This window comes from Anomaloglossus baeobatrachus, chromosome 8 (genome assembly GCF_048569485.1).
Source record: "Anomaloglossus baeobatrachus isolate aAnoBae1 chromosome 8, aAnoBae1.hap1, whole genome shotgun sequence".
Classification (NCBI taxonomy): Eukaryota; Metazoa; Chordata; class Amphibia; order Anura; family Aromobatidae; genus Anomaloglossus; species Anomaloglossus baeobatrachus.
Window position 1 is genome coordinate 232110221 of NC_134360.1, and position 26653 is coordinate 232136873.

At 44.4% G+C, this 26653-nt stretch overlaps 1 protein-coding gene across 2 annotated transcripts in view; it reads right to left on the reverse strand.

Moving 5' to 3' along the window:
- Positions 1 to 26653, reverse strand: part of LEPR (leptin receptor) — a 73665-nt gene that overhangs the window by 20831 nt on the left and 26181 nt on the right. For both annotated transcript variants that reach the window (XM_075321141.1, XM_075321142.1), the window contains exons 5-10: positions 25244 to 25419; positions 18064 to 18212; positions 16367 to 16511; positions 9191 to 9484; positions 7376 to 7493; positions 2744 to 2949 (exon numbers count right to left, since the gene is read on the reverse strand). In XM_075321141.1, coding sequence (XP_075177256.1) covers positions 2744 to 2949; positions 7376 to 7493; positions 9191 to 9484; positions 16367 to 16511; positions 18064 to 18212; positions 25244 to 25419 — 1088 coding nt within the window. The remainder of the gene's footprint in view (positions 1 to 2743; positions 2950 to 7375; positions 7494 to 9190; positions 9485 to 16366; positions 16512 to 18063; positions 18213 to 25243; positions 25420 to 26653) is intronic.

Genomic DNA, 26653 nt, shown 5'->3' on the forward strand with positions numbered 1-26653 from the left:
AACTGTTTGGTAGAAACACAACTCGTCATGTTTGGAGACAGAATGCTGAGTTGCATCCAAAGAACACCATACCTACTGTGAAGCATGGGGGTGGCAACATCATGCTTTGGCGCTGTTTCTCTGCAATGTAACCGGGCCAACTGATCTGTGTGCATGAAAGAATGAATGGGGCCATATATCGTGAGATTTTGAGTGTCAGCAAGGGCATTGAAGATGAAACATGGCTGGGTCTTTCAGCATGATAATGATCCCAAGCACACCGCCAGGTCAGCAGCAGCTGAGGTTTGTATTCTGATGTTATAAACATGGAAAATGTTATTGTTCAATCATTGTGCTTCACATCAGCCCATGGATTCATGTAAATTTGTGTACAGTGCTGCGGAATATGTTGGCGCACACTCGAGCCCGAAATAAAATGTAAAATAAAACTATACAACTACTTGTAACTGGTCTTCTACCGCATGTGAGAAGTTGCAGATGATAAAGCATTACTGTTACTACTGTCCCAGACTTTTACATCTAGATTTTGAACTCAGAATTGCAACATGTATCCTCAAATCTGTCGGAGATGTGTAAATTCTGCCCTCCACCTGCAGGTGGCGATAAATAAACATGAATGCACAATTCCTTTCTGTGATGAGGTATCTGATCATATAGGCATCATCAGAGAACTGATTCATCACTTCTGTCTTTCCAGTTTTCTGGAGTAATTTGCTCTTTTTAGTGGCTTTAATATTTACATCTTATACTCTATACATTTTGTGCCACTTTTTAAGTTTTATTTCTTTTTTAAGCCTTTATTTTTATTTTTCCACAACAACTTTGCTTAACCCGATGGCTTAGGCCGGCGTCACACGGGCCGATATATATCGCCCCCGTCGTTTGTGCGTCACGGACAATTTGTTGCCTGTGGTGCACAAAGTCGGTAACCCCCTGTCACACGTACTTACCTCCCGAACGACGTCGCTGTGGGCGGCGAATATCCTCTTCCTGAAAGGGGAGGGACGTTCGGCGTCACAGCGACGTCACACAGCGGCCACCCAATAGAAGCGGCGGGGCGGAGATGAGCGGGACGTAACATCCCGCCCACCTCCTTCCTTCCGCATTGCCGGCGGGACGCAGGTAAGCTGTGTTCGTCGTTCCCAGGGTGTCACACGGAGTGATGTGTGCTGCCTCGGGAACAACGAAAAACCGGCGCTCAGAAGGAGGAACGACTTTATAAAAATGAACGACGTGTCAACGAGCAACAATAAGGTGAGTATTTTTGCTCATTCACAGACGTTCGTAGCTGTCACACGCTACGATATCTTTAACGATGACGGATGTGTGTCACGGAATCCGTGACCCCGACGACATATCGCCCGATATATCGTAGCGTGTGATGCCGCCCTTAGGCAGATTGAAGAAAGACAATTTTTGTGAAATATCACATTTTTTGTGCATCTCACGCCCGTTTCCACCTGGTATAAGGTTTCTGGAGTCGTTCATTTTTTTTGCGACATTTGGTGCTGAGAAGTCACAAAAAGAAAAACAGTTAAAGTGCACCAATCACCAGGATTTTCCTATATAACCTAAAGCCAATTCTATACTGGCACTATCAGGCTGATTCTATACATACCTATAGTTGTCAGCTCAGATATAATGTTTTAGAAACACAGGCAAGTAAAGTTTGTAAAATGAGCAGCTTTTGGATTGGCAGCAGCTGCCGATTAGCTGATACCTGGGGTGCGTATTCATAGTGATTCCCGCCCCCTGCCTGTCCGTCCTCCCTCTATGTGTTATTTATGCTAATTCTATTATAGAAGTGTTTTACTAAGTGGCTAGCAGGACCTTTGCCGATGTCATACCCATGTGACCAAAGGGGTGAGGCCTCAACCAACATAGCTGATACCAGGAAGCAACATTATTTTTCTGTTGGCTGAGGCCTCGCCCCTTCTGGTCACATGGGTATGACATCAGCCCAGTCCTTCTAGTCACTTAGTAAAACACTTCTATTACAGAATTAGCATAAATAACAGATAGGGGAGGAACAACAGACAGGGGGGTGGGAACCACTATAAAAACCCACCCCAGCTAACAGCTGATCGGCAGCTGCTGCCAATCAAAAAGCTACTGGCTTTACAAACTTCATTTTATGAAGTGACTAGAAGGACCTGTGCTAATGTCATACCCATGTGACCAGAAGGGTTGGGGCCTCGGCCAACAGAAAAATAATGTTGCTTCCTGGTATTAGCTATGTTAGCTGACTCACCGTCCTTTCTGGTCACATGGTTATGACATCATCACAGGTCCTTCTAGCCACATAGTAAAATTATTCTATAATAGCATTAGCATAAATAACAGATAGGGGGAGGAACAACAGGTAAGGGGGCGGGAATCACTATCCATTATAAAAACAACGGACACCGACGGAATCCTGCAGGTTGCGTTTTTTTGACACTCCGCCAAGCGCAGAAAAACGCTACATGCAGCGTTCCATCCGCCAGGCGGATGCAACGCAGGGTAGGCTGACGGATACAACGCAAGGCCATCCGTTGCTATCCGTAGCTAATAGAAGTCTATGAGGAATAAAACGGTTTCCTGCAACGGTTTCCGTAATTCCTCAAGGCGGCGGATAGCAACGGATGCCGTTCAACGTGTGAAAGCAGCCTAATTTGGGGGCTTTTCTTTATCACCTTGTACTTGATGCAATATGACAATCTCCACATTATGCAGACAACTGTGTAATTCAGCAGCTTCTTACCAACATCAATGGGCCTCAGAGACACTGGAGGGGATCGCAGGGTGACGCTTGGGTGTTGTATTTCAACCCACATGTTGTAACTGGACATGATCTTAATGTTATTGAAAATGCATTTATAAGAGCCGTCCGGCTGCATCTCGCAGGTCTTCAAAGTGGAAGCGTCGTATTTTATATCTGTCTCAAATAAATAGTTTTTCATTATATCCCTTCAAAAACAAAAAAAAACCAAGAATGCAATTTACTGTTAGTCACAGACTTGTAGTATCATCTGCCAAAATAATAACAGGAGTGGTCATAGTATCAGCTTTGCAGAGCCAGATTTCATATTTCAGAGGTATGTTCCCTTGCAGTTTTGCTTTTTGGAGAAAGTATGCCTATAATATAGAGCACCATATGGCGACACACATTCTGTAGTCTGGAGCCTCGGGGACTCCACGCGCCTCTCTACAGCTTCCGGCTTTGTATATGAAGCGTAGGTAATATGCTAGCATATATGCCAATATATGGAATAGTACTTGTGGTAGTAATAGTAGTAATATGAGTAGTGGTAGTGTCAGTATTAATAATAGTATTATTAGTAGTGCCAGAATAATTAGTACAGATAGTAGTAGTTATATGAGTAATGACAGAAGTGACATTCTAGGGTAGTTTTGTGTTTTTATTATTGGTTGAGGTTATATTGGAGAAAAGTTGGCGAGTTCCTTTTTATTTTCATCCCAATTGTTTAGTGAATTAATCACTGTGTCCCTGGGTTAATTCATTATGAGCTAGTACGTAGTGCTAGTGTCTTGCTGGTTAATATTTGTTTCCCTAATGTCTAGAGGGTTACTATTCCCATCACCCTTAATCATACTGAGTGTTTATATTTTTCTTTAAAGTCCTGTAAGTTAAAAGTTGCAACCCTGATGTCTAGAGGGTTAATATTAGTATAACTGGTGTCTAGTGGGTTAATTCTATGTATTTAGTAGGTTGGTATTGTTCCTGTCTTTTTCCCCTGGAGAACATGGAGTTTCTTTATTTTCTACTAATGTCTTATGGGTTAATACTTGTATCCCTGGTGTTTGCTCTGATAATTGCGTCAATGGTGTCTCGTGGGTTAATGTTGTGCTCCCTGGTGTCATATGAGTGAGTAATATTTGTGTCATTGGTGTCCAGACAAAATTGTTCCTGATTTCTCTCAGGAGCAAATTGGATTCCTTATATTACATTAAAGTCTTTGAGTTAGTACTTATATCCCTTAAGTCTAATGTGATAATACTTACCATATTTTTTGTTTTATAAGATGCACCGGATTATAAGACGCACCCCAAATTTGGAGGGAAAAAAAAGGTAAATAAAAATATGGGGTCCATTTTGTAATCTGGAGGTGTCTTACCAGGGAGAGGGGGCAGCAGCGGAGCGGGGGTCACAGGAGGCAGGGGCGGTACTGGAGTACTGCACGTATTATAGAGGGGGGCCCAGATACTCACTGCGGGTGCTGCTCTGTGCGGGGCCGGCGGCGCCGCTCTGCTCTGTGCGGGGCCGGCGACGCCGCTCTGCTCTGTGCGGGGCAGGCGACGCCGCTCTGCTCTGTGCGGGGCAGGCGACGCCGCTCTGCTCTGTGCGGGGCCGGCGACGTCGCTCTGCTCTGTGCGGGGCCGGCGACGCTGCTCTGCTCTGTGCATGCCGGCGACACCACTCTGCTCTGTGCGGGGCTGGTGATGGTGCAGTCGAGTGCCGAGCAAAACAGAGCAGCTGAGCGCTGAGCAAAACGGAGCAGCCGTGCACAGAGCAGCCGAACAGGACGGAGCAGCCGTGCACAGAGCAGCCGAGCAGGACGGAGCAGCCGTGCACAGAGCAGCCGAGCAGGACGGAGGAGCCGTGCACGGAGCAGAACGGAGCAGCTCCAAACAGAACAGAGCGGCGCTGGCCGATGCACAGAACAGCGTCACACAGACCAGCAGCGCCGGCAGCACAGTGCATTGCTCGGAGCATCTCCCTGCCTCCTTTGACCCCTCTGCACAACCCCCCGGTAAGCTACATTTGGAATTTAAGACGCACCCTTCATTTTCCTCCCAAAGTTTTTGGAGGAAAAGTGCGTGTTATAATCCGAAAAATACGGTATGTCCCTGGTGTCTAGCAGGTTAGTATTGTTACCTAATATCTCCCTTGAGCGAATTGTGTTCTTATATTTTTCACTAAAGTCTTGCGTGTTAATACTAGTTTCCTGGGTGACTAGTGGACTAATAGTTGTATCCCTGGTGTAAAGTGGGTTTATAATTGTGTTTCTGATGTCTATTGGGTTAATATTGTTATCTCTAAGCTCATCCTGAAACATTTTAGGTTCCTATCACTGGTATCTAGAGGGTTTATACTGTGATCCTGGTGTCTAGTGGGTTAATAAGGTTTTCCAGAACTTAATAATTAAAGGCTAAGGACGATCGAATACCTCAAATATTCGGCTTTGCGAATATCCGACGAATAACTCTCCGCTATGCGAATATTCGATGCGCAATGTAAGTCTATGGGAAGCTCAAATAGTTCCGAATAGTTCTTATTCGGGTTTCCCTTAGACTTACATTGCGCATTGAATATTCGAGAATAGTCGAATAGTGGCGACCTATTCGGCAAATATTCGCAAAGCCGAATATTTGAGGTTTTCGATCATCCCTATTAAAGTCATATTCATAGGATGGGATGGTAAATAATGGAGTTTAGATACCTAGGACCCTCACCAATCAGCTGAATTCTGCTTTGGCAGCGGCCTGATATAAACCATTCAGGTGGCAGCTCAGCAGCCCTGTATACTACTAAGAGGCCGCTGCATTTTAACTTCCATTCACTTGATTCCAGCAGACCCGTGGGGGTGTCAGTTGTCAGACCCACCACTAATCCCATATTGATGACCCGTCCAATGGATAGATTGTCAGTTGATATTCTGGAAAACCAAGTTATTGGTGTGGTTCCTGGTGATCAAGTGGTCACTTCTGGCCACTGGAGTCTATCAATCTTGTGCTATTCGGGTGTGTGCACACACTGCAGATTAGGTGCAGAAATGTTATGCACCCAAAAATGCACTTTGTGGCAGAAAAAAGTACCAAAAACGAATCTGTGCCATGTGGTTAGTGAAATCATTGTCTGGAAGGGGTGAAAAACGCAGGAAAAACATGCACCATCAATTGACATGCTGCTTCTTTTTTTGCACCCAAAACTGCAAGGAAAAAAAGAAGCAACGTGCGCACAGCACTTCAGAATTCTCATTGACTTTGCTGGGATAAGGATAGCCATGTAGATTTGGGAAACAATCTGCACGATAAACTGCACCAACTCTGCATAAAAAAAATGTACCGTGCGCACACACCTTTAGGGGTACTTTGCACGCTGCAACATCGCTAGCCGATGATAGCGATGCCGAGCGCGATAGTACCCACCCCCGTCGCACATGCGATATCTTGTGATAGCTGCCGTAGCGAACATTATTGCTATGGCAGCTTCACACGCACTTACCTGCCCTGCGACGTCGCTGTGGCCGGCGACCCGCCTCCTTCCTAAGGGGGCGGGTCGTGCGGCGTCACAGCGACGTCACACGGCAGCCGTCTAATAGAAGCGGAGGGGCGGAGATGAGCGGGACGTAAACATCCGGCCCACCTCCTTCCTTCCGCATTGGAGGTGGAGGCAGGTAAGGAGATGTTCCTCGCTCCTGCGGCTTCACACACAGCGATGTGCGCTGCCGCAGGAACGAGGAACAACATCGTATCTCCTATTGGTGCGACATTATTAAAATGTCCGACACTACACAGATCACCGATTAATGACGCTTTTGCGATCGTTTATCGGCGCATCTAGGCTTTACATGTTGCAACGTCGTTACCGACGCTGGATGTGCGTCACTTTCGATTTGACCCCGACGATATCGCAGGTGCGATGTCGCAGCGTTCAAAGTACCCCTTAGGCCTTTTTCACGTCAGTGGTTCTGGTACGTATGTTCTAGTTTTTATACGTACCAGAATCATGGACATACGCAGACCCATTAAAATCAATGGGTATGTGCACACATCAGTGATTTTTCACTAACTGTGTCTCCGTGCGGCGTACACACGTGTCCATGATTTTTTTTCTGGCATCACTGATGTCCCATGGACCACACTATGGTATTATTCGTGAAACACAATCCAGAAAAACACGTATTTTTGCAATAAAAATCTTTTTATACTCACCTTCTCCAGCGATGCTGTGTTCGGCCGCTGCTGCCTGCTGCTTCCAAACTGACTAATTACTCTCATGAATATGCACTGCACAGCCGACCCGGAAGTAACAGCAGCGGCGAGACAGCGGCAGCTGGAGACAGCAGAACTGGAGATTCAGCACCACAGAGAGCAGGAGCGGGGACTGGTGAGTTTGGAATACCTAATCTCCAAGGGCTATCACGGATCACAGATAGCACATGGAGAACACATATGTGCTGTGAATCACGGCACACAGAGGGACATATGCCTTTTTAACATGTCAGTAAAAAACGTCTGCGTTTTTTAACGGACGTATGAAAGAGGCCTTACATAGAGAAGCGATGGAAAGCAATTCTCCTATACACATAGTAGACCACAAGATGGCAGCAGAGGCTCTTTGTACTTACACAACACAGCTCATACTTACTCATAATATCGGAATGTTAAGGTGATGTCTTTTAGGGAGACGACTTGCTTGGGCATCCATCTGCAGGTCATAACTGTAAATTCTCCATTGGTTTCACAGGTAATGCTGATATTAGTGTCTATATAATGAAGAAATAGATTAAACAGACATTACTATATGGGGGGGAGGGGCGAGTAGATGGCAGTCACACCAAGATCCTGGTGTCTGAGGGGCTATAGATGCTTTTCTGCTACATGTAAAGACACCAGTATTATAAATGACACATGGTAGATTTTGCATCATAGTCATGATACATTATTTTCTGACCTTGCCTAACTTTCTGTAAAAGTATAATGAAAGTGTGATTACGATCATGGCTTTGTGACAATGCCCAAATGTTCTGGAATACACGTGCAGTCTGGAATATACTTTCCTATAATTGCTCTTCCATTCTGTGACTCCATAAATGAGGAATCTCATGACCCTCTTACCTTCTGCCTCTATCACTTAGGCCTCTTTCACACGTCAGTGATTCTGGTACCTATGGGTGACAGATTTTATACGTACCAAAATCACGGACATACCCAGAACCATTAAAATCAATGGGTCTGCGCACACATCAGTGATTTCTCCGTTCGGTGTACACGCATGTCCTTGATTTCCGCACGGAGACAAGTCCATGTTTTTACTGCCTTCACTGATGTCACACGGAACACACAATGGTGTGTTCGTGTAACACGTACCAGAAAAACATATACATTTAAAATAAAAAGCTTTTTATAATGACCCGTCTCCAGCGACGCTGTCTCTGGCCGCTGCTGTCTCTGCATCCAGCCCGGCTAATTTTGGTCATGAATATGTAGTTATGAACAGCCGACCCGGAAGTAGCTGCAGAGGGGAGACAGCGGCAGCTGGACACAGCAGAGTCGGAGATTCAGCACCACAGACAGAAGGAGCTGGCACTTGTGAATTTGGAATACCTGATCTCCATGTGCTATCACAGATCATAGATAGCACATGGGGAACACACGTGTATCGTGAATCACAGCACTTGGAGAGACATATGCATTTTTAACACATCAGTGAAAAATGTCTGTGGTTTTCACTGACGTGTGAAACAGGCCTTACATGTAGATTGTGCCCTCTCTTTTTCTAGGACCTAGTCTAGTTGGACTAAGTTAAGCACTTAGTCGAAATAGACCCCACCCCTGCTTATCTGTGCATGCGGAGCAACCTGTTCTAGAGAAGTTGCAGTCACGTAGGTAAAAGCAGCTCCATTGCATTCCCCAATATTTGCGATTTTATGCACATATGTCCTATAAATATATATATAAAATAAATACTTTGGATCTGGATTAGGATAATTTACAGATGTTCTAGCCTAAAGATTTATTAAATCTGGTGCAAAGAAAAAGTGATTACAATACCCATAGCAATCAGATCGCTAAAATAAAATAAAGATTTATTTATTTTTATTTTTAAAATCACTTTTCTACAATCTGATTAGGTTTCTATATGCAACTGCTCCTCATTTCCTTTGCAATAAATGTTATAAATCTTCCTATGGCCAAATGGGATGGAAAAAATACTGGATTGCACCATGAAATCCTTATCCTACTTGCTGGAAATTTCCACGGCCAATAAGATTGGCAAAAGGGGAACATTGGCTCCAATTTGAGATACCTAACAGAGCCTACGCCTGGTATCATCCTTCAGGGCAGAGGTGCCTTTGGCCATTCTCAGACATCAAGGTCTGGGTACAACAGCATCGTCTGCACCCCCTATAGCTTCATCCCCGCTCATGGAGCATACAAAAGTGAACATCAGTATTGTTACCTATGACATAGATTTCTGCATATCGTGGTTGGCACTCTATGCCCTGGACGCAGCAATACAATGCATCAAACTGGTACTTTCCCTTCGGCGTTGTCGTATTTAAATTGTCAATTGTGACTTTTCCAACATAATCGCTCACTGCGGTATAATGCTTGGGGGAGATCTGCTCTGCCAGGTTCAAACCCCAGGTTATGGCCTTGGATGGAATTTTCTTGTTTTTTTCACAGAACATGCAAAATACTGAAGCACTAGATCCGCTGCCCACGACAATCCTCTGTGGAAAATAATATCCACCTGTAGAAACGAGTGAAAATAGCACAACACAAGTGACATTGTAATTATTACCAGACTGTAAATGATGAAAATGACCAGTCTGCTCACAATCATTTTGATGGGAACAGTATTACAGTAGTATATTTCTTATACATAGGAGCAGTATTATAGTAGTTATATTCTTGAATATACGGAGCGGTATTATAGTGTTATACTCTTGTACATAGGGGCAGTATTATAGTAGTAATATTCTTGTACATGGAGGCAGTATTATAGTAGTAGTTATATTCTTAAACATACGGAGCGGTATTATAGTGTTATATTCGTGTACATAGGGGCAGTATTATATTAGTTATATTATTGTACATGGAGGCAGTATTATAGTAGTTATATTCTTGTACATACGGAGCGGTATTATAGTAGTAATATTCTTTTACATAGGAGCAGTATTATAGTATTTATATTCTTGTACATAGAGGGCAGTATTATAGTAGTTATATTCTTGTACATAGAGGGCAATATTATGGTAGTTATATTCTTGTACATAGAGGGCAGTAGTATAGTAGTTATATTCTTGTACATAGAGGACAGTATTATAGTGTTATATTCTTGTACATAGGGGCAGTATTATAGTAGTTATATTCTTGTACATAGGAGCACTATTATAGTATTTATATTCTTGTACATAGGGGCAGTATTATAGTAGTTATATTAGGGGCAGTATTATATTAATTCTATTCTTGCACATAGGAGGCAGTATTATAGTAGTTACAGTTAGGTCCAGAAATATTTGGACAGTGACACAATTTTCGCGAGTTGGGCTCTGCATGCCACCACATTGGATTTGAAATGAAACCTCTACAACAGAATTCAAGTGCAGATTGTAACGTTTAATTTGAAGGTTTAAACAAAAATATCTGATAGAAATTGTAGGAATTGTACACATTTCTTTACAAACACTCCACATTTTAGGAGGTCAAAAGTAATTGGACAAATAAACCAAACCCAAACAAAATATTTTTATTTTCAATATTTTGTTGCGAATCCTTTGGAGGCAATCACTGCTTTAAGTCTGGAACCCATGGACATCACCAAACGCTGGGTTTCCTCCTTCTTAATGCTTTGCCAGGCCTTTACAGCCGCAGCCTTCAGGTCTTGCTTGTTTGTGGGTCTTTCCGTCTTAAGTCTGGATTTGAGCAAGTGAAATGCATGCTCAATTGGGTTAAGATCTGGTGATTGACTTGGCCATTGCAGAATGTTCCACTTTTTTGCACTCATGAACTCCTGGGTAGCTTTGGCTGTATGCTTGGGGTCATTGTCCATCTGTACTATGAGGCGCCGTCCGATCAACTTTGCGGCATTTGGCTGAATCTGGGCTGAAAGTATATCCCTGTACACTTCAGAATTCATGCGGCTACTCTTGTCTGCTGTTATGTCATCAATAAACACAAGTGACCCAGTGCCATTGAAAGCCATGCATGCCCATGCCATCACGTTGCCTCCACCATGTTTTACAGAGGATGTGGTGTGCCTTGGATCATGTGCCGTTCCCTTTCTTCTCCAAACTTTTTTCTTCCCATCATTCTGGTACAGGTTGATCTTTGTCTCATCTGTCCATAGAATACTTTTCCAGAACTGAGCTGGCTTCATGAGGTGTTTTTCAGCAAATTTAACTCTGGCCTGTCTATTTTTGGAATTGATGAATGGTTTACATCTAGATGTGAACCCTTAGTATTTACTTTCATGGAGTCTTCTCTTTACTGTTGACTTAGAGACAGATACACCTACTTCACTGAGAGTGTTCTGGACTTCAGTTGATGTTGTGAACGGGTTCTTCTTCACCAAAGAAAGTATGTGGCGATCATCCACCCAGGGCCAGATTAAGGTTGGTGGGGGCCCCTGGGCAGAAAATCTGGTGGGGGCCCCATAACGTTAACATTTTTAGCCATAACAGTAGAGCACGAACCGTAGCATTTAGATATAAATCCAATGAACATTTATCTTATCCTGTTCTGCCACATTCAGATTTACAGCACTACAATACAGATACAGTCCAGGATAAATCACAGCTGTCCACTTACACACAGAAAGTAGAGTTAGGGCTGCTTTACACATTTCGATCTCGTATGCGATCGCACACGCCCCCATCGTATGTGCGGAACAGGCAATTTGTTGCCCGTGTCGCACAAACGATTAACCCCCGTCACACGTACTTACCTTCCAAATGACCTCGCTGTGGGCGGCGAACATCCACTTCCTGAAGTGAAAGGGACGTCACACAGCGGCCGGCCAATAGAAGCGGAGGGGCGGAGATGAGCGGGACGTAAACATCCCGCCCACCTCCTTCCTTCCGCATTGCCGGCGGGACGCAGGTAAGCTGTGTTCATCATTCCCGGGGTGTCACATGGAGCGATGTGTGCTGCCTCAAGAACGATGAACAAAGAGACGTTCAATTTTTAGAAAATGAACGACGTGTATGCAATCAACGTTTTAACGCACAATCAGGGTCGCACGTAGCTGTCACACACTACAATATCACTAACGATGCCGGATGTGCGTCACTTACGACGTGACCCCGCCGAGACATCGTTAGATATATTGTAGCGTGTAAAGCCCGCTTTTGTCACATATTTTTTATTGATCCCAATGTTAAGGCAGCCCGGGCCGGCTCCAGGTTTTTGTGGCCTCCGGGTGAAAGAGTCTCAGTGGACCCCATCCACACACAGACACGCACATACACATACAGGCATGCGTATATACATATTTGAAGACAAATTCAGAAAAATACATATAAACAGACAAATATATGCACAGTCATATACACTGACATACATGCAGACACAGACGCATTAGGGCTCGTGCGCACGTTGCGTAATTACATGCATTTACGCTGCGTATAGCACTGCAGTGTAAATGCATGCGTCCTGCGTCCCCTATACAATCTATGTATATTGTGCATGATACGTGCACCCATTGCTTTTATGAACGCAGTGATTTGGGTGCTAAAATGTTGACCCAAATCCGTGCGTTCATAAAATGAGCATGTCAATTATTCCGTGCGCTATGGATGCAGCTCCCGCTCTGTCTATGGTGGGGGCAGCAGCCAGAGCCCTTGAAATCGGATTTTCTGTACAGAATAACTACATCCATTATGCAGTGTTTCTGCAGCGATTTGACGCGCACATGTGCTGTCAAATCGCTGCAGAATATTCAGCAGTTACGTGTGCATGAGCCTTTACAGGTATTAATATGGGGAAATCGCCAGGAGCCTCACTCACCTCTCCCGCTTGTTTCCGTCCAGCTCCTTCAGGACATGTGGCTGTTTCACGATGGCTGTCACTAACACACATGACTGCACACTGGCAGCACTGCTGTATATACATCACAGGAGGGGCTGGGGGCTACGATATATACATTACAGGAGGGGCAGGGGGCATAGACGTTACTGGAGTGGCAAACAGCTCTGGTGGTGTACTCATCACTGCGATGGGTGACATAGCGCTCTGGGGAACCCATATAGTTCGGGGGGGGGGCCCACAGACTGCTCTAATTCATATATACACACACAGTACTGCTTCTTACACACACATCTCTGACACACACACACACACACACACACACACTACAATGCACCCCCCATCACCCCCCCCCACACCCCCCCCACACACACACACACACACACAATACAATGCACCCCCCATTACCCCTACACACACACGCACACACAATACAATGCACCCCCCATTACCCCTACACACACACGCACACACAATACAATGCACCCCCCGTTACCCCTACACACACACACACAATACAATGCACCCCCCATTACCCCTACACACACACGCACACACAATACAATGCACCCCCCATTACCCCTACACACACACACACAATACACCCCCCATTACCACTACACGCACACACACACAGACACAATACAATGCACCCCCCATTACCCCTACACAGACACACATAATACAATGCACCCCCCATTACCCCCCCCCACACACACACAATACAATGCACCCCCCATTACCCCTACACACACACAATACAATGCACCCCCCCATTACCCCTACACACACACACACACACACAATACAATGCACCCCCCATTACCCCTACACACACACACACACACACACACACACAATACAATGCACCCCCCATTACCCCTACACACACACACACACAATACAATGCACCCCCCATTACCCCTACACACACAATACAATGCACCCCCCATTACCCCTCCCCACACACACACACACACAATACACCCCCCATTACCCCTCCCCACACACACACACACAATACACCCCCCATTACCCCTCCCCACACACACACACAATACACCCCCCATTACCCCTCCCCACACACACACACATAATACAATGCACCCCCCATTACCCCTCCCCCCACACACAATACAATGCACCCCCATTACCCCTCCCCCCACACACAATACAATGCACCCCCCATTACCCCTCTCCTCACACACAATACAATGCACCCCACATTACCCCTCTCCCCACACACAATACAATGCACCCCCCATTACCCCTACACACACACGCACACACAATACAATGCACCCCCCATTACCTCTCCCCACACACAATACAATGCACCCCCCATTACCCCTCCCCACACACAATACAATGCACCCCCCATTACCCCTCCCCACACACAATACAATGCACCCCCCATTAACCCTCCCCACACACAATACAATGCACCCCCCATTACCCCTCCACACACACACACACACACACACACAATACACCCCCCATTACCCCTCCCCCTACACACACACACACAATAGACCCCCCATTACCCCTCCCCCTACACACACACACACACAATACAATGCACCCTCCATTACCCCTCCCCCACACACAATACAGCCCTCATCACCCCCTACACACACAAATTACACTGCTCCATCCCTACACACTCCTGCCTCCCTCCCCCCCCCTCTCTCGGAATACAGTGCTCCTCCTCTGCCTGTCACAGAGCTCTGTTCCTTCACAAATGTTCCCCGTTGTGTCCTCTGCCCCTCCTCACTCATCCCCATTAATTACACCTGTCTCTTCAGCTCCTTCATGGAGCGCTCGCTTCCTCATGTCCCCAGTGTGGCGCCGGCAGCACTGTGATGATGTCAGCAAGGTGCTGATCTCATCACGTTGCTGCACGTCGGGGGCGGGGCCCAGTCCCGGCGCGCTGTTCAAATGTATTTACGTCTGAAAGATGCAAATACATTTGAATAGGAACGGAAACAGGAAGCTGCGGTCATCGGCTCTGCTGCGCTCCTCTGCAGTGTACATGCCGGCAGCAGAGCCGGCACACAGCAGAGCCGGCACACAGCAGAGCCGGCACACAGCAGAGCCGGCACACAGCAGAGCCGGCACAGCTCGCTGCCTCCTGCTCCTGCTAGTGTGCCTGGCATGTAAGGAGCGCAGCGGGGACAGCAGACAGCGGCCCACCACACCGTGCCCCTGCTTCTAGGTACGGCCGCAGCACATAGCAGGGAGCATTAGCACACCTCTGACCCCGGAAGTTCAAGCGGCTGCTGGTACTTCCGAGATCAATCAGCGTCCTGTGCCCGCAGTTTGTTTTTGCGTGTTAAAGACGCAGATGCAAATAAATAGCGGTGCCACCCCCCCCCCCCCCCCCCCCCCGAAAACACAGCTGATTTATTAGACTGTCTTTACGGAGGGGGAGAGGGTGTGAAAAAAAAAATGCTGACAGGTGCCTAGTGCTAAGTATGGTGGGGGCCCCCTTAGAAGCTCTTTTGGTGGGGGCCCCTGGGCTCCAGCCCCGCCTGCCCCGCCTATAATCCGGCCCTGCATGATCCACCACTGTTGTCATCCGTGGACGCCCAGGCCTTTTTGAGTTCCCAAACTCACCAGTCAATTCCTTTTTTCTCAGAATGTACCCGACTGTTGATTTTGCTACTCCAAGCATGTCTGCTATCTCTCTGATGGATTTTTTCTTTTTTTTCAGCCTCAGGATGTTCTGCTTCACCTCAATTGAGAGTTCCTTAGACCGCATGTTGTCTGGTCACAGCAACAGCTTCCAAATGCAAAACCACACACCTGTAATGCAACCCCAGACCTTTTAACTACTTCATTGATTACAGGTTAACGAGGGAGACGCCTTCAGAGTTTAATTGCAGCCCTTAGAGTCCCTTGTCCAATTACTTTTGGTCCCTTGAAAAAGAGGAGGCTATGCATTACAGAGCTATGATTCCTAAACCCTTTCTCGGATTTGGATGTGAAAACTCTCATATTGCAGCTGGGAGTGTGCACTTTCAGCCCATATTATATATATATAATTGTATTTCTGAACATGTTTTTGTAAACAGCTAAAATAACAAAACTTGTGTCACTGTCCCAATATTTCTGGACCTAACTGTATATATTGTAGTAGTTGTATTCTTATACATAGAGGCAGTAGTATAGTAGTTATATTCTTCTACATAAGGGGGCAGTATTATAGTGTTAGATTCTTGAACATAGAGGGCAGTATTATAGTATTTATATTCTTGTACATAGAGGGCAGTATTATAGTATTTATATTCTTGTACATAGGGGCAGTATCATAGTAGTTATATTAGGGGCAGTATTATAGTAGTTATATTCTTGCACATATCAGGCAGTATTACAGTAGTTATATTTTTGTACATAGGGGGCAGTATTATAGTAGTTATGTAATAGTACAAAGGGGGCAGTATTAATATAGTTATATTCTTGTGCATAAGAGACAGTATTGTTATATTATTATAGAAAAGTGGATCTGCAAATAAAGTCGATCTTTTAAGTGCCATGGTTTTTTTATAGCAAATATGGCAAGTGAGATATATGGTCATTCCCTTTCCCAATTAGTTATGCAACTTACCTTGAGATTTAAGGATTGTGGGAAGACTCCAGTTACTCCAAACACCAAGTGCAGGGAATCGTCTGCATCGCACCTCAAATACCAATGGTGAGCAGGATTCTGGGACATCTAAGATGACATAGCTTTTCTCTACCACCGCATAAGACTGTATAAATGAAAAGTTAGTTTTGCACATTAGAAATAGCAAAAATGTATTGTTTATTTAATTGTTATAGAAGAGTTTAACAAGCCCATTGTCAAAGAAGCCTCTTATTAATAATTAAAAAGTTAGAGAAGAAGCCAAAATGTATGAATTCTGATTTTGGCTATGTTCACACACTGCATCTTTTCTTAACCACAAAGATGCAGCGTTTTTTGGCCCCAAAAAATGCACACGCGACAAAAAATCATGCATTTTTTTACGCATTTTTGCCACGGTTTTTTTTTACCGCATTTTGCCCAATGCGTTTTTAAAGTGAAATCTATTTACTGGAATGGCTCAAATACGCAGGTAAAACGCAAAAAGAATTGACATGCTGCATCTTCAAAAACGCAGCCAAGATGCAGCCAAAAAAAGATGCCCAGTGTGTGGACAGCAAAATAGAAGTCTCATAGACTTTGCTGGAAGAAGGAAATGCATGCATTTAGGTGCATCTTTGTGACCTCAAAAATGCACCAAAAATACAGTATAAGATGCAGTGTGTGAACACTGCCCAATATTCAAACTATATGAGGTGCAGCCCTGGAGCCTGAAAAGTCCAAAAGCATCTGCTGACTATCCAGTCCAACAGACACTGCCATATATTTTAATAAGAAGTAACAAGGCACTCCCAAAGTATGATGAAAAAGTGTATTTATTGTGCTTGAAGAACGTTTTCGGTCCAAATTGGACCTTCCTCAGTAGCACAAATGTGAGGAGTGATGTGGCATGGACTGCGGGCGCGGAATCCACCGCTGCATGGGGGCTGCCATGAATAATAAATACACTTTTTCATCATACTTTGGGAGTGCCTTGTTACTTCTTGTTTTATGGCTTTGGAACCTGAAGTGCACCCCAACATCTTTTCAAAATATATACGAAGGAAGTGCCGTTTTCTTCTTCATATATATTTTAATAGTGAGTAAGATAAATTATTTTTTTTCTATCCAGATCTCCAAATTATTTCCCTATTTTGCTAAAGTATTTAATTCTGGCTGTTTGCAGTCACCACTAGGGGGAGTTTACTGCATACAGATTTGTTGTGCAGCTGGTATTGACTTCAATGGGATTTGTAAGAAATCCATATAGAAAGAGCTCCCCCTAGTGGAAGATGCATTCAGCCAGAATGTTATTATTGTGCTTAGTTATTAAATAAATGTCTTACAGTAATAATTAGGGAGGACATTTTTCAATTTTCGTTTTGTAAAAAATAAATTTTAAACTCCAAGGTCCAAAACAACTTTTCTCCAAAAACATCATATTAGAGGACCCGAGAACTTTCTAGTAGCCCCCTTTCCCTCTCTTCAACATTGTGCAGTATATACATTCCTCATTAGCAGAAATTTTCATTGATTTACAATATATGAACACAATATAAACCACACAAGTCCCTCGTTACAGGCTTATAATAATGAAGCCACTGATTACTCGTGCAGGTCAGTGATGGGGTCACAGTCTGAATTAACATGTGCCTACATATTACTGGAGTCTGGACGTATTATAACATGCAGGTTTTTACCGGAGGGGAGATCTTCTCTGTTGTGCTCAGATAATGTTTCACTTGACACTGAAGCCTATGGGAAGTGGACGCAAAACTGGACCAAAGAACTTTTAACTTTCCGTCACTGGTTATCTCTGTCCGGAGGTGACTTGGTGGATCTGGCATTACTGTGGATAATAAGAATATCATGAATGGTTTACTGCAATACAGGTAGCAGAAGTGTCTTGGAAACTGAAGCTAATCTACGATTGGGATTACAATATACCATATACAGTGTGTCTCCCCATATCCTGTCCACCACCATTAACTTGAGAATGGCGGCAGCTAAAGGTATAGAAGTGGTGTCTAGGTATAGTAAAGTAGCCATGCGCTACGCAATGAAACCCCCTATAGCGCCACCTGGTGGAAAACAACGGAGTTAGCATTGAAAACGGAACGAGATAGAGAAAAAAAGTGAATTACAAAGTTGTAGGGCATCATCAATTCATACGAATCGACGCCTTGCATACAGAAATTCTATGATTAGAATGTGTAAAACTCACAAGGCTGCGGACGTGAAGCGATACCTCATGGAGACCTTCCTACAAGTCATTGGGTATGGTGGCTGTGTGGAGTGGCCTCCACGCTCACCTGACCCCATTCAACTTCTTTCTGTGAGGTCACATCAAACAGCAGGTGTATGCGACCCCTCCACCAACATTACAGGACCTACGACGACGTATCACAGATGCTTGTGCAAACGTGTCACCTACCATATTGCACAACGTGCAGCAAGATACAGTATGCTGTCCAGAGTGCAGATGTGCATTGCAGCTGACGGTGGCCACTTTGAGCATCAAAGTTAATTGAGCGCCACATGCGTGACCAGCATTCAATGTTTTGGGGAGGTCATGGGTTTCATATAATAGCATTTCTGCAAGGTGTCGATTCGTATTGAATTGATGATGCCCTACAACTTTGTAATTCACTTTTTTTCTCTATCTTCTTCCGTTTTCGAGATAAAAATGCTAACTCCGTTGGTTTCCACCAGGTGGCGCTATAGGTGGTTCCATTGTGTAGCGCATGGCTACTTTACTATACCTAGACACCACTTTTATTCCTATAGCTGCTGCCGTTCTCAAGTTAATGGTGGTGGACAGGATATAGGTGGACATACTGTATACATATTGCCTCTTCAGAGAGGAAGAGAATTTGAAATCTAGTGTCACCTACTGGAAGTAGCAATCCTAAAAGACAATATAAACCCTTTAACGAGCCTTATCATATGACTTAGGATAAAAGCCCAAACCAGAATCTCAGATTTTCAGGAACAGTGTTTCAAAGTGTTGTCCCTCATCAGTGAAAATCTGATCTTGCTATACGGGAATCTTTTAACTGTAGTCTAAGAGGTAACGTTTCTCTTTGTAGAGTAACATGCCAGTGTAAGGAGGCTTATAAGCCGTGCAATGCCTCTCTGAGAAATTAAATATGCAAATTTCCTTTTGAGGGAGGAAGAGGACTTGAATTTTAGTTCCTCCTAATTGAAGCAGCAATATTGACCCTTTAACGAGCCTTGTCATAATTGAGAAGTCAGACAGCTGTATAACATGGATGATGATTGAATCGCAATGCTCGGATTGGCCGGTGGCTCTCCTGACGTGAGCATGACACCTGCATAGAAACAGACGCTTTCACACTCGGGACAGGAGAACCGCTGGCCAGTCCGAGCATCGCGATGCTATGAGAAAGGCTCATTAAAGGGTCGATATTGACTTTTATGATTGCTACTTTCAATAGGTGGCACTAGACTTCAAGTCCTCTACCTTCTCTGAAGAGGCAATGTGCATATCTAATTTATCTAAGGAGCATTCCATGGCTTATAAGGCTCCTTACACTGGCAAGTCAGGCATGTCACTCGCCACACAATGCAATATGTCACAATATACCAGGCATTGTTTGCACCAGGGCTTTCCACTTACTACAATTTTCCAGTTTAAGGGCAGAGTCACACTTGCATATGACTCGCATGCATCTCTTATTGCACTCGGCCCCATGTAAGACAATGCTTCAGCTCAGATCTGCAAGTCTTTCCTCAGCCCTAAAACAGACTGAGGAAGAAATCGCAGCATGCAGCGATTGTCCGCGAGAGCCGTGTCACTCGCACTCATGGGTACAAGAAAAACATTGGACTGCACTCGGATGACATTCAAGTGCAGTGCGATATACACCCAGGCTTACAATGGAGGAGATAGGGAGATTAATCTTTCCCTCTCCTCCACAGCTGTGATCTGATCTCAGGATCGGATCACAGTCACATGATACTCGGACCACACTCGCAGCAGAGACTGAGCCGAGGGTCATTAACATATTGCATCCTATACGCAAGTTTGATTCTGCCCTAAAGCTAAGTCTACACAGCAATGGTTGTCATCCTCAAATCTTGAAAGGCTCATGCCATTACTATGATTGGGGTGCAACCTGAGTATTTCTCTATAGAAAAAAGTAGCAAGAACCCTTTCAAAATTAACCTAAAATCCCAAATCCTTTTGAGCAAGCAGGTGAACTCGCCAAGTTTTTCTAGAGGAAGACGCTTTAGGAAATGCCAGCGTTGTTTTTTTTTTCCTGAAGCGTCATTTGTAGTGACTTTTCTTTGTTTTTTAGTTTTGTTTTCTGGTCATTTTTTAAAACTTCATTCAACAATAAGGAAATCGCTAACAGTTTTTCAAGGAAAGATACTCAAAAAGACACCTGGCTGTCTTCCAGGAATTCTTTCAGTTTTCGCATTAACTTATCTTTTAAAGTATGGAGCACGGATGCACAGATCTATTGTACATAGACTATAGCCTTCCATATCTGATCTTTTAGATCCTAGCTCCCAGCCCAGTTTAGAATACAATGGATACCCTTTAATAATTATATACAGACAAGTTCTAAAAAAGCAATTAAAAACGTTCTAATATTTTTTGCTTTAATTTTTGACCATCTTCAAGAGCTTGCGGCTACTGAATGAAATGTTGTTTTTTGTTTACATCCAAAGACTAAAAAAACACTACAGACCAAACATGTCACAGCTGAGAGTTTGTTACATTTGTATCCATACTAGACATTACTCTTCCTTACAAAATTACCAATGATCCACATTTTGCCAGGATAGTCCCATGAACTGAATAAAAAATGGGATTAATTTAGGAAAAACACACCCAAAGGTGAGCATTTTTGCTAGATCTTCCCAGATGGTCCCAATGTGGGACTTCAATATCCTGAATTTCCATGGTTAAGTTCACACAATAAGTTTTTGTTGCACATTCCCCCCCCCCCCCTCCGTATCTGCTGTAAAATCTGTGTGTGTTAAATGCAGGTTGTCCTCATCTGTGAGTAGTAGTAAGGGTACCGTCTCACTAAACGACGTACCAGGGATTCCGACCACGATTTGACCTGGTCAGGATCGCTGGTGCGTCGCTATATGGTCGCTGATGCGTCGCTATATGGTCGCTGGTGAGCTGTCAGACAGGCAGATCTCACCCGTGACCAGCCACCAGCGACTCTGCGCTTGGTAACCAAGGTACACATTGGGTTACTAAACAAAGCACTTTTCTTAGATACTTGATATTTACCCTGGTTACATGTGCAGGGAGCCAGCGCTAAGCGGTGTACGCTGTACGCTGGTAACCAGGGTAAATATCTGGTAACCAAGCAAAGCGCTTTGCTTGGTTACCCGATATTTACCCTGGTTACCAGCGTACACCGCTTAGCGCTGGCTCCCTGCACACGTAGCTAGTGTACACATCGGGTTACTAAGCAAAGCGCTTTGCTTAGTTAGCCGATATTTACCCTGGTTACGTGTGCAGGGAGCCAGCGCTTAGCGGTGTACGCTGGTAACCAGGGTAAATATCGGGTAACCAAGCAAAGCGCTTTGCTTAGTTACCCGATATTTACCCTGGTTACCAGCGTACGCTGCTTACACATAGTCGGTGCTTGTTGGTCTCCCACTGTCAAACACGTTGATGTGTCCTGCACAGCGGGAGACCAACGAGCAAAAAATGAACCAGAACAGTGTGTAACGAACAGCTATTTCACAGCAGGGGCCAGGTCGCTGCTTAGTGTCACACACAGCGAGATCGCTGAGGAGGTCACTGGTACGTCACAAAACCCGTGACTCCGCAGCGATCTCGCTATGTGACAAGTACCCCTAAGTCTGTACTGATTGTCAGCCATTGCATGTAAACAGCATTGTTATCAGCAAGCAGAGATCTTGAAAATGGTGAACAATAAGTCTATTAGAAAGTTATATAAAGTCAGTATTAATATAAAATTCCTTTACTCAGTGTTCACTTCACTATTTTATGGAATTAAATGATCATTGGAGTCTTATTGCTTCAGTTCTGCAATCCTGCACGCATTAAGTTGCAGAAGTGGGTGACAGATGACATGACTGGTGCACAATATTGCTTCACTTACACCACTCCGTACCATTAAATAAGTGAACGCAGCTTTACATCGAGCACTGACACGATTATCGATCTGCCTCCAGTCGGTGAGATATGAGAGCCGCACACCTCCATGTGATAACTCATTACATGAAGCCTATTAGGTATCCAGGGAAGTGTCTGTCCACGAGGCTGGACGGTCTGGAGAGACGGCGGCAATTATCACTAATGATAATATTTATCAAAGTCTTGTGGAGAGAACACCAGGAATGAAGACGACAACACAATTACCAGGAATGTAATTTAGACACCACCAAAGGCCAAGAAGGTGCAAATGCATGTATCACCGAAGGTCGAGTGCCCATGAAGTTCTTATTTTTCTCATTAATAGGAACTTAAGAGTTAGATAGATAGGTAGATAAATAGACGAAAAAGAGATAGTTAGATAATAGATAGACAGATAGATACAGACATACATACAGAGGCGGACATATCATTGGTCTAGCCCAGGGGTCAGGAACCTTTTTGGCTAAGAGAGCCGTAAACGCCACATATTTTGAAATATAATTCAGCGAGAGCCGTACAATATGTTTAAAGGGCCATTGACAGATCAATCGCTCCAATGTTCACTTAGTACAGCAAGGAATGCTCCTCCCTGCTGTATAAAGCCACAACTGGACTGAAACAATGGTAATTAGCAGTAAAAAAATCAAATAAATAACTTACATTGTGAACTTGCGATGCATGACATCAGTCCAGCAGTCTGGCTTCTTCTTTTTCCTGCGCATGACTGGAAGCTGGCATTCTTCCCACCTGATGTTGAGAGAATGCCAGCTTTGAGGCATTCGCAGAAGAAAGAAGCTGGAATATTGGACATGTCACACAACGCATTGTCAGTTATGTCAATTATCTATTTTATTATTTTACAGCGAATTATTGTTTAGGTCCAGCGGTGGCTTAGTGCAGCAGAGAGGAACACTCCTTTGTGTACTAAGTGACCGCTGGAGCAATTGTATCTGTCAGTGGCCCAGACACCCTGCTTCCCATACAGCCTGCACCCCCCATATCACACACACACACACTGCTTCCCATACAGCCTGCACCCCCCATATCACACACACACACTGCTCCCCATACAGCCTGCACCCCCCAGATCTCACACACTACACCCCCATATGTCACATACCCTGCTTCCCATACAGCCTGCACCCCCCATATCACACACAATACACCCCCATATCTCACACACCCTGCTCACATATCTCACCCTGCCTGTACCCCAACTTACCCCTCTCAAACACTCTGCACCCCTTCACATGCTTATGTCACAGTCTGCAGCCCTCATATGCCCCTCACCCTGCAGCCCCCCTCACCCTCATGTCCCCTCTTTTCTTATTACCAGTCATCATGTGTCCATTATCTCCTTCAGGATTCAGTCTCTTGCTTTCTGCCCGGCCTCCTGTGTCTCCTCCCACACAGTCACATGGGCGTGACATCATCGCAGGTCCTGCAGGATGGAGATTCCGTCTGCTGTGCAGGTCAGGACTAGCACTCCTGCAGCTCAGACATGGCTGGTGGCCTCTCCAGGTCAGGGGCCCCTCTACTGACACTGGGCTCCCCTGACTCACAGTTCGGCCACTACACAGCAGCACTACACATAGACGCAGAGCGGCTGCCGGGCCCCTATGTGTACTAGTGCCGCTGTGTAGTGGCCGGCCTGTGAGTCAGGGGAGCCCAGTGTCAGTAGAGGGGCGACTCACTTCTCGTTCCCCCGCTGATCCGGTCTCCTCGGCGCATCGTCCATTGCTGTCGCTCGCTGACCTCTCAGCAGGTGCGCAGTGATGACGTCACCGCGCTCGCTGCAGAGCTGTCAGAACGCAGTCACAGCGGGGAGAATGATAAGAGAGAGAGCGCCGCTCACTCTCTCATCATTGCTCTCAATTGTGCTGGCGCCGGCCCTGATCCTTCCCATAGACAGGTAGGAGCCCTGTCTGCGAGCCAGATACGGCCATCAAAAGAGCCATATCTGGCTCGCGAGCCATAGGTTCCCGACCCCTGGTCTAGCCTGTGCGGCTGGAAGAGGCTGGGGGCTATTTCTACCTCTAAAATAAGTAGAATTGTGTTTTTTGATGATGAACGTTTAGGCTGCAAAGGGCCCATATATTATTTTTGCACAGGGGCCCTTTTTCCGTCTGTGTCTACCAGTAGATAGAAAGAAAGATAGATAATAGATATAAAAACATAGATGATAATTAAAAACAATATTGTAAAACTGTTCTAATCCAATCTAATCCTTTAATTCAAAGAGGAATAAATGTTTATTATTCCATGGCCAAAATATGCAACATTTTTACTCCAAAAAAATGAGCCTTTCTCAAGAAATGCCGAATACTTTTGCCACATTGGAGCCAAAACGGCGAAATGTTACATAGTCACAGCAGCTTTTACGTGTTCACTCTTCATTCTGTAAGGAGGTGCTAATAATTTTTTTTGCTTGTTTGTTTCATTGTAGCTATGTGAGGCAGACAGATATGAGATTTTGCACATATGTCATATATCATATGTATATATGTCATATATCATATATATATGATATTTTGGATATGACTAATATTATCGGTGATCTTTCCCTATACACTGACTAATGGATCAATAAATTTAGCAAATAGTGTAGAAATCGATACACTATGAGTGAATAGTTACCAATGTGTGAAAATCCCTTGACAAAAGTAGCATTAGTGAGATGTAACTGAAAATTTAACAATTTCTGTGCTTTGTGAGGTGTCACTTACTAATGGTCGCAGCTCGGAGCAGCATTGGAGGGAAGCGCAGCGATGTGACAGGACCAACAATTTCCATCCACAGGGTGTAGGACTCGTTGTATACGGCAGGAGAGATGTCGCACTCACACCGCTTATGTCTGTGGCATCTGCAATCAGCTTCCATTTTGTCTCCATCCTTGTCATTCCTACATAAATGTAAAGGAAAATTCTGAACAATCTGTACCCCAGGAGACAATCCATCAAAAGCATGTGTGATTAGAGAGACATCACAGCAGCGATCCTTTAGTGGCACTTACATATGAGCCTCATTAACATAAGCAACAGCTTCACGAACCCCCAACCTCACGCTCACCCTGTGCTGAGCAGAACATTGCCATAAGAATCACTTCAAGCATAGGACTAAAGATAAGCAAATTGCATACTCTATTCACACCCAAAGCTGCATAGAAAATTCTGCTATGTTTCATAGTAAAAGTCTATGCATGTTAAAGAGCACCAATCACCAGGATTTTCCTACATAACCTATAGCCAGTGCTATACTGGCACTATCAGGCTGATTCTATACATACCTTTAGTGGTCAGCTAGGATGTTTAGGTTTTGATACACAAACAAGTAAAGTTTGTAAAATGAGCAGCTTTTTGACTGGCAGCAGCTGCCAATCAGCTGATAGCTGGGGTAGGTTTTCATAGTGATTTCCGCTCCCTGCCTGTCCGTCTTCCTCCTGTTATTTATGCTAATTCTATTATAGAATCATTTTACTAAGTGACTAGAAGGATCTGTGCTGATGTCATACCCATGTGACCAGAAGGGGTGGGGCCTCAGCCAACAGAAAAATAATGTTGCTTCCTGGTATTAGCTGTGTTGGCTGAGTCACCGCCCCTTCTGGTCACATGGGTATGACATCAGCACAGGTCCTTCTAGCCACTTAGTTAAATGATTGTATAATAGAATTAGCATAAATAACAGATAGGGGGAGGAACAACAGGTAGGGGTGGGAATCACTATGAAAACCCATCCCAGGTATCAGATGATTGGTAGCTGCTGTCATTCAAATAGCTGCTCATTTTCCAAACTTTAATTGCTTGTGTTTCAAAATCTATACATCCGAGCTGACAACTAAAGGTATGTATAGAATCAGCTTCATAGTGCCAGTATAACACTGGCTTTAGGTTATATAGGAAAATCCTGGTGATTGGTGCACTTTAAATTGTTTCCATTCACTGACAACAAGTAGAAACCTGTCAGTTTACATAATTTCTCATCTTTTCAATATACGTTGATTACATATTCAAGGTCTTTATTCAATCCGTGATTTTTTTTAATTAAATGTTACAGTATATCATATTTTGCAAAATATGATTATTTTCATCCAATTAAACAAAATGTTTGCAAATATTTATACACCCTGTACATAATAT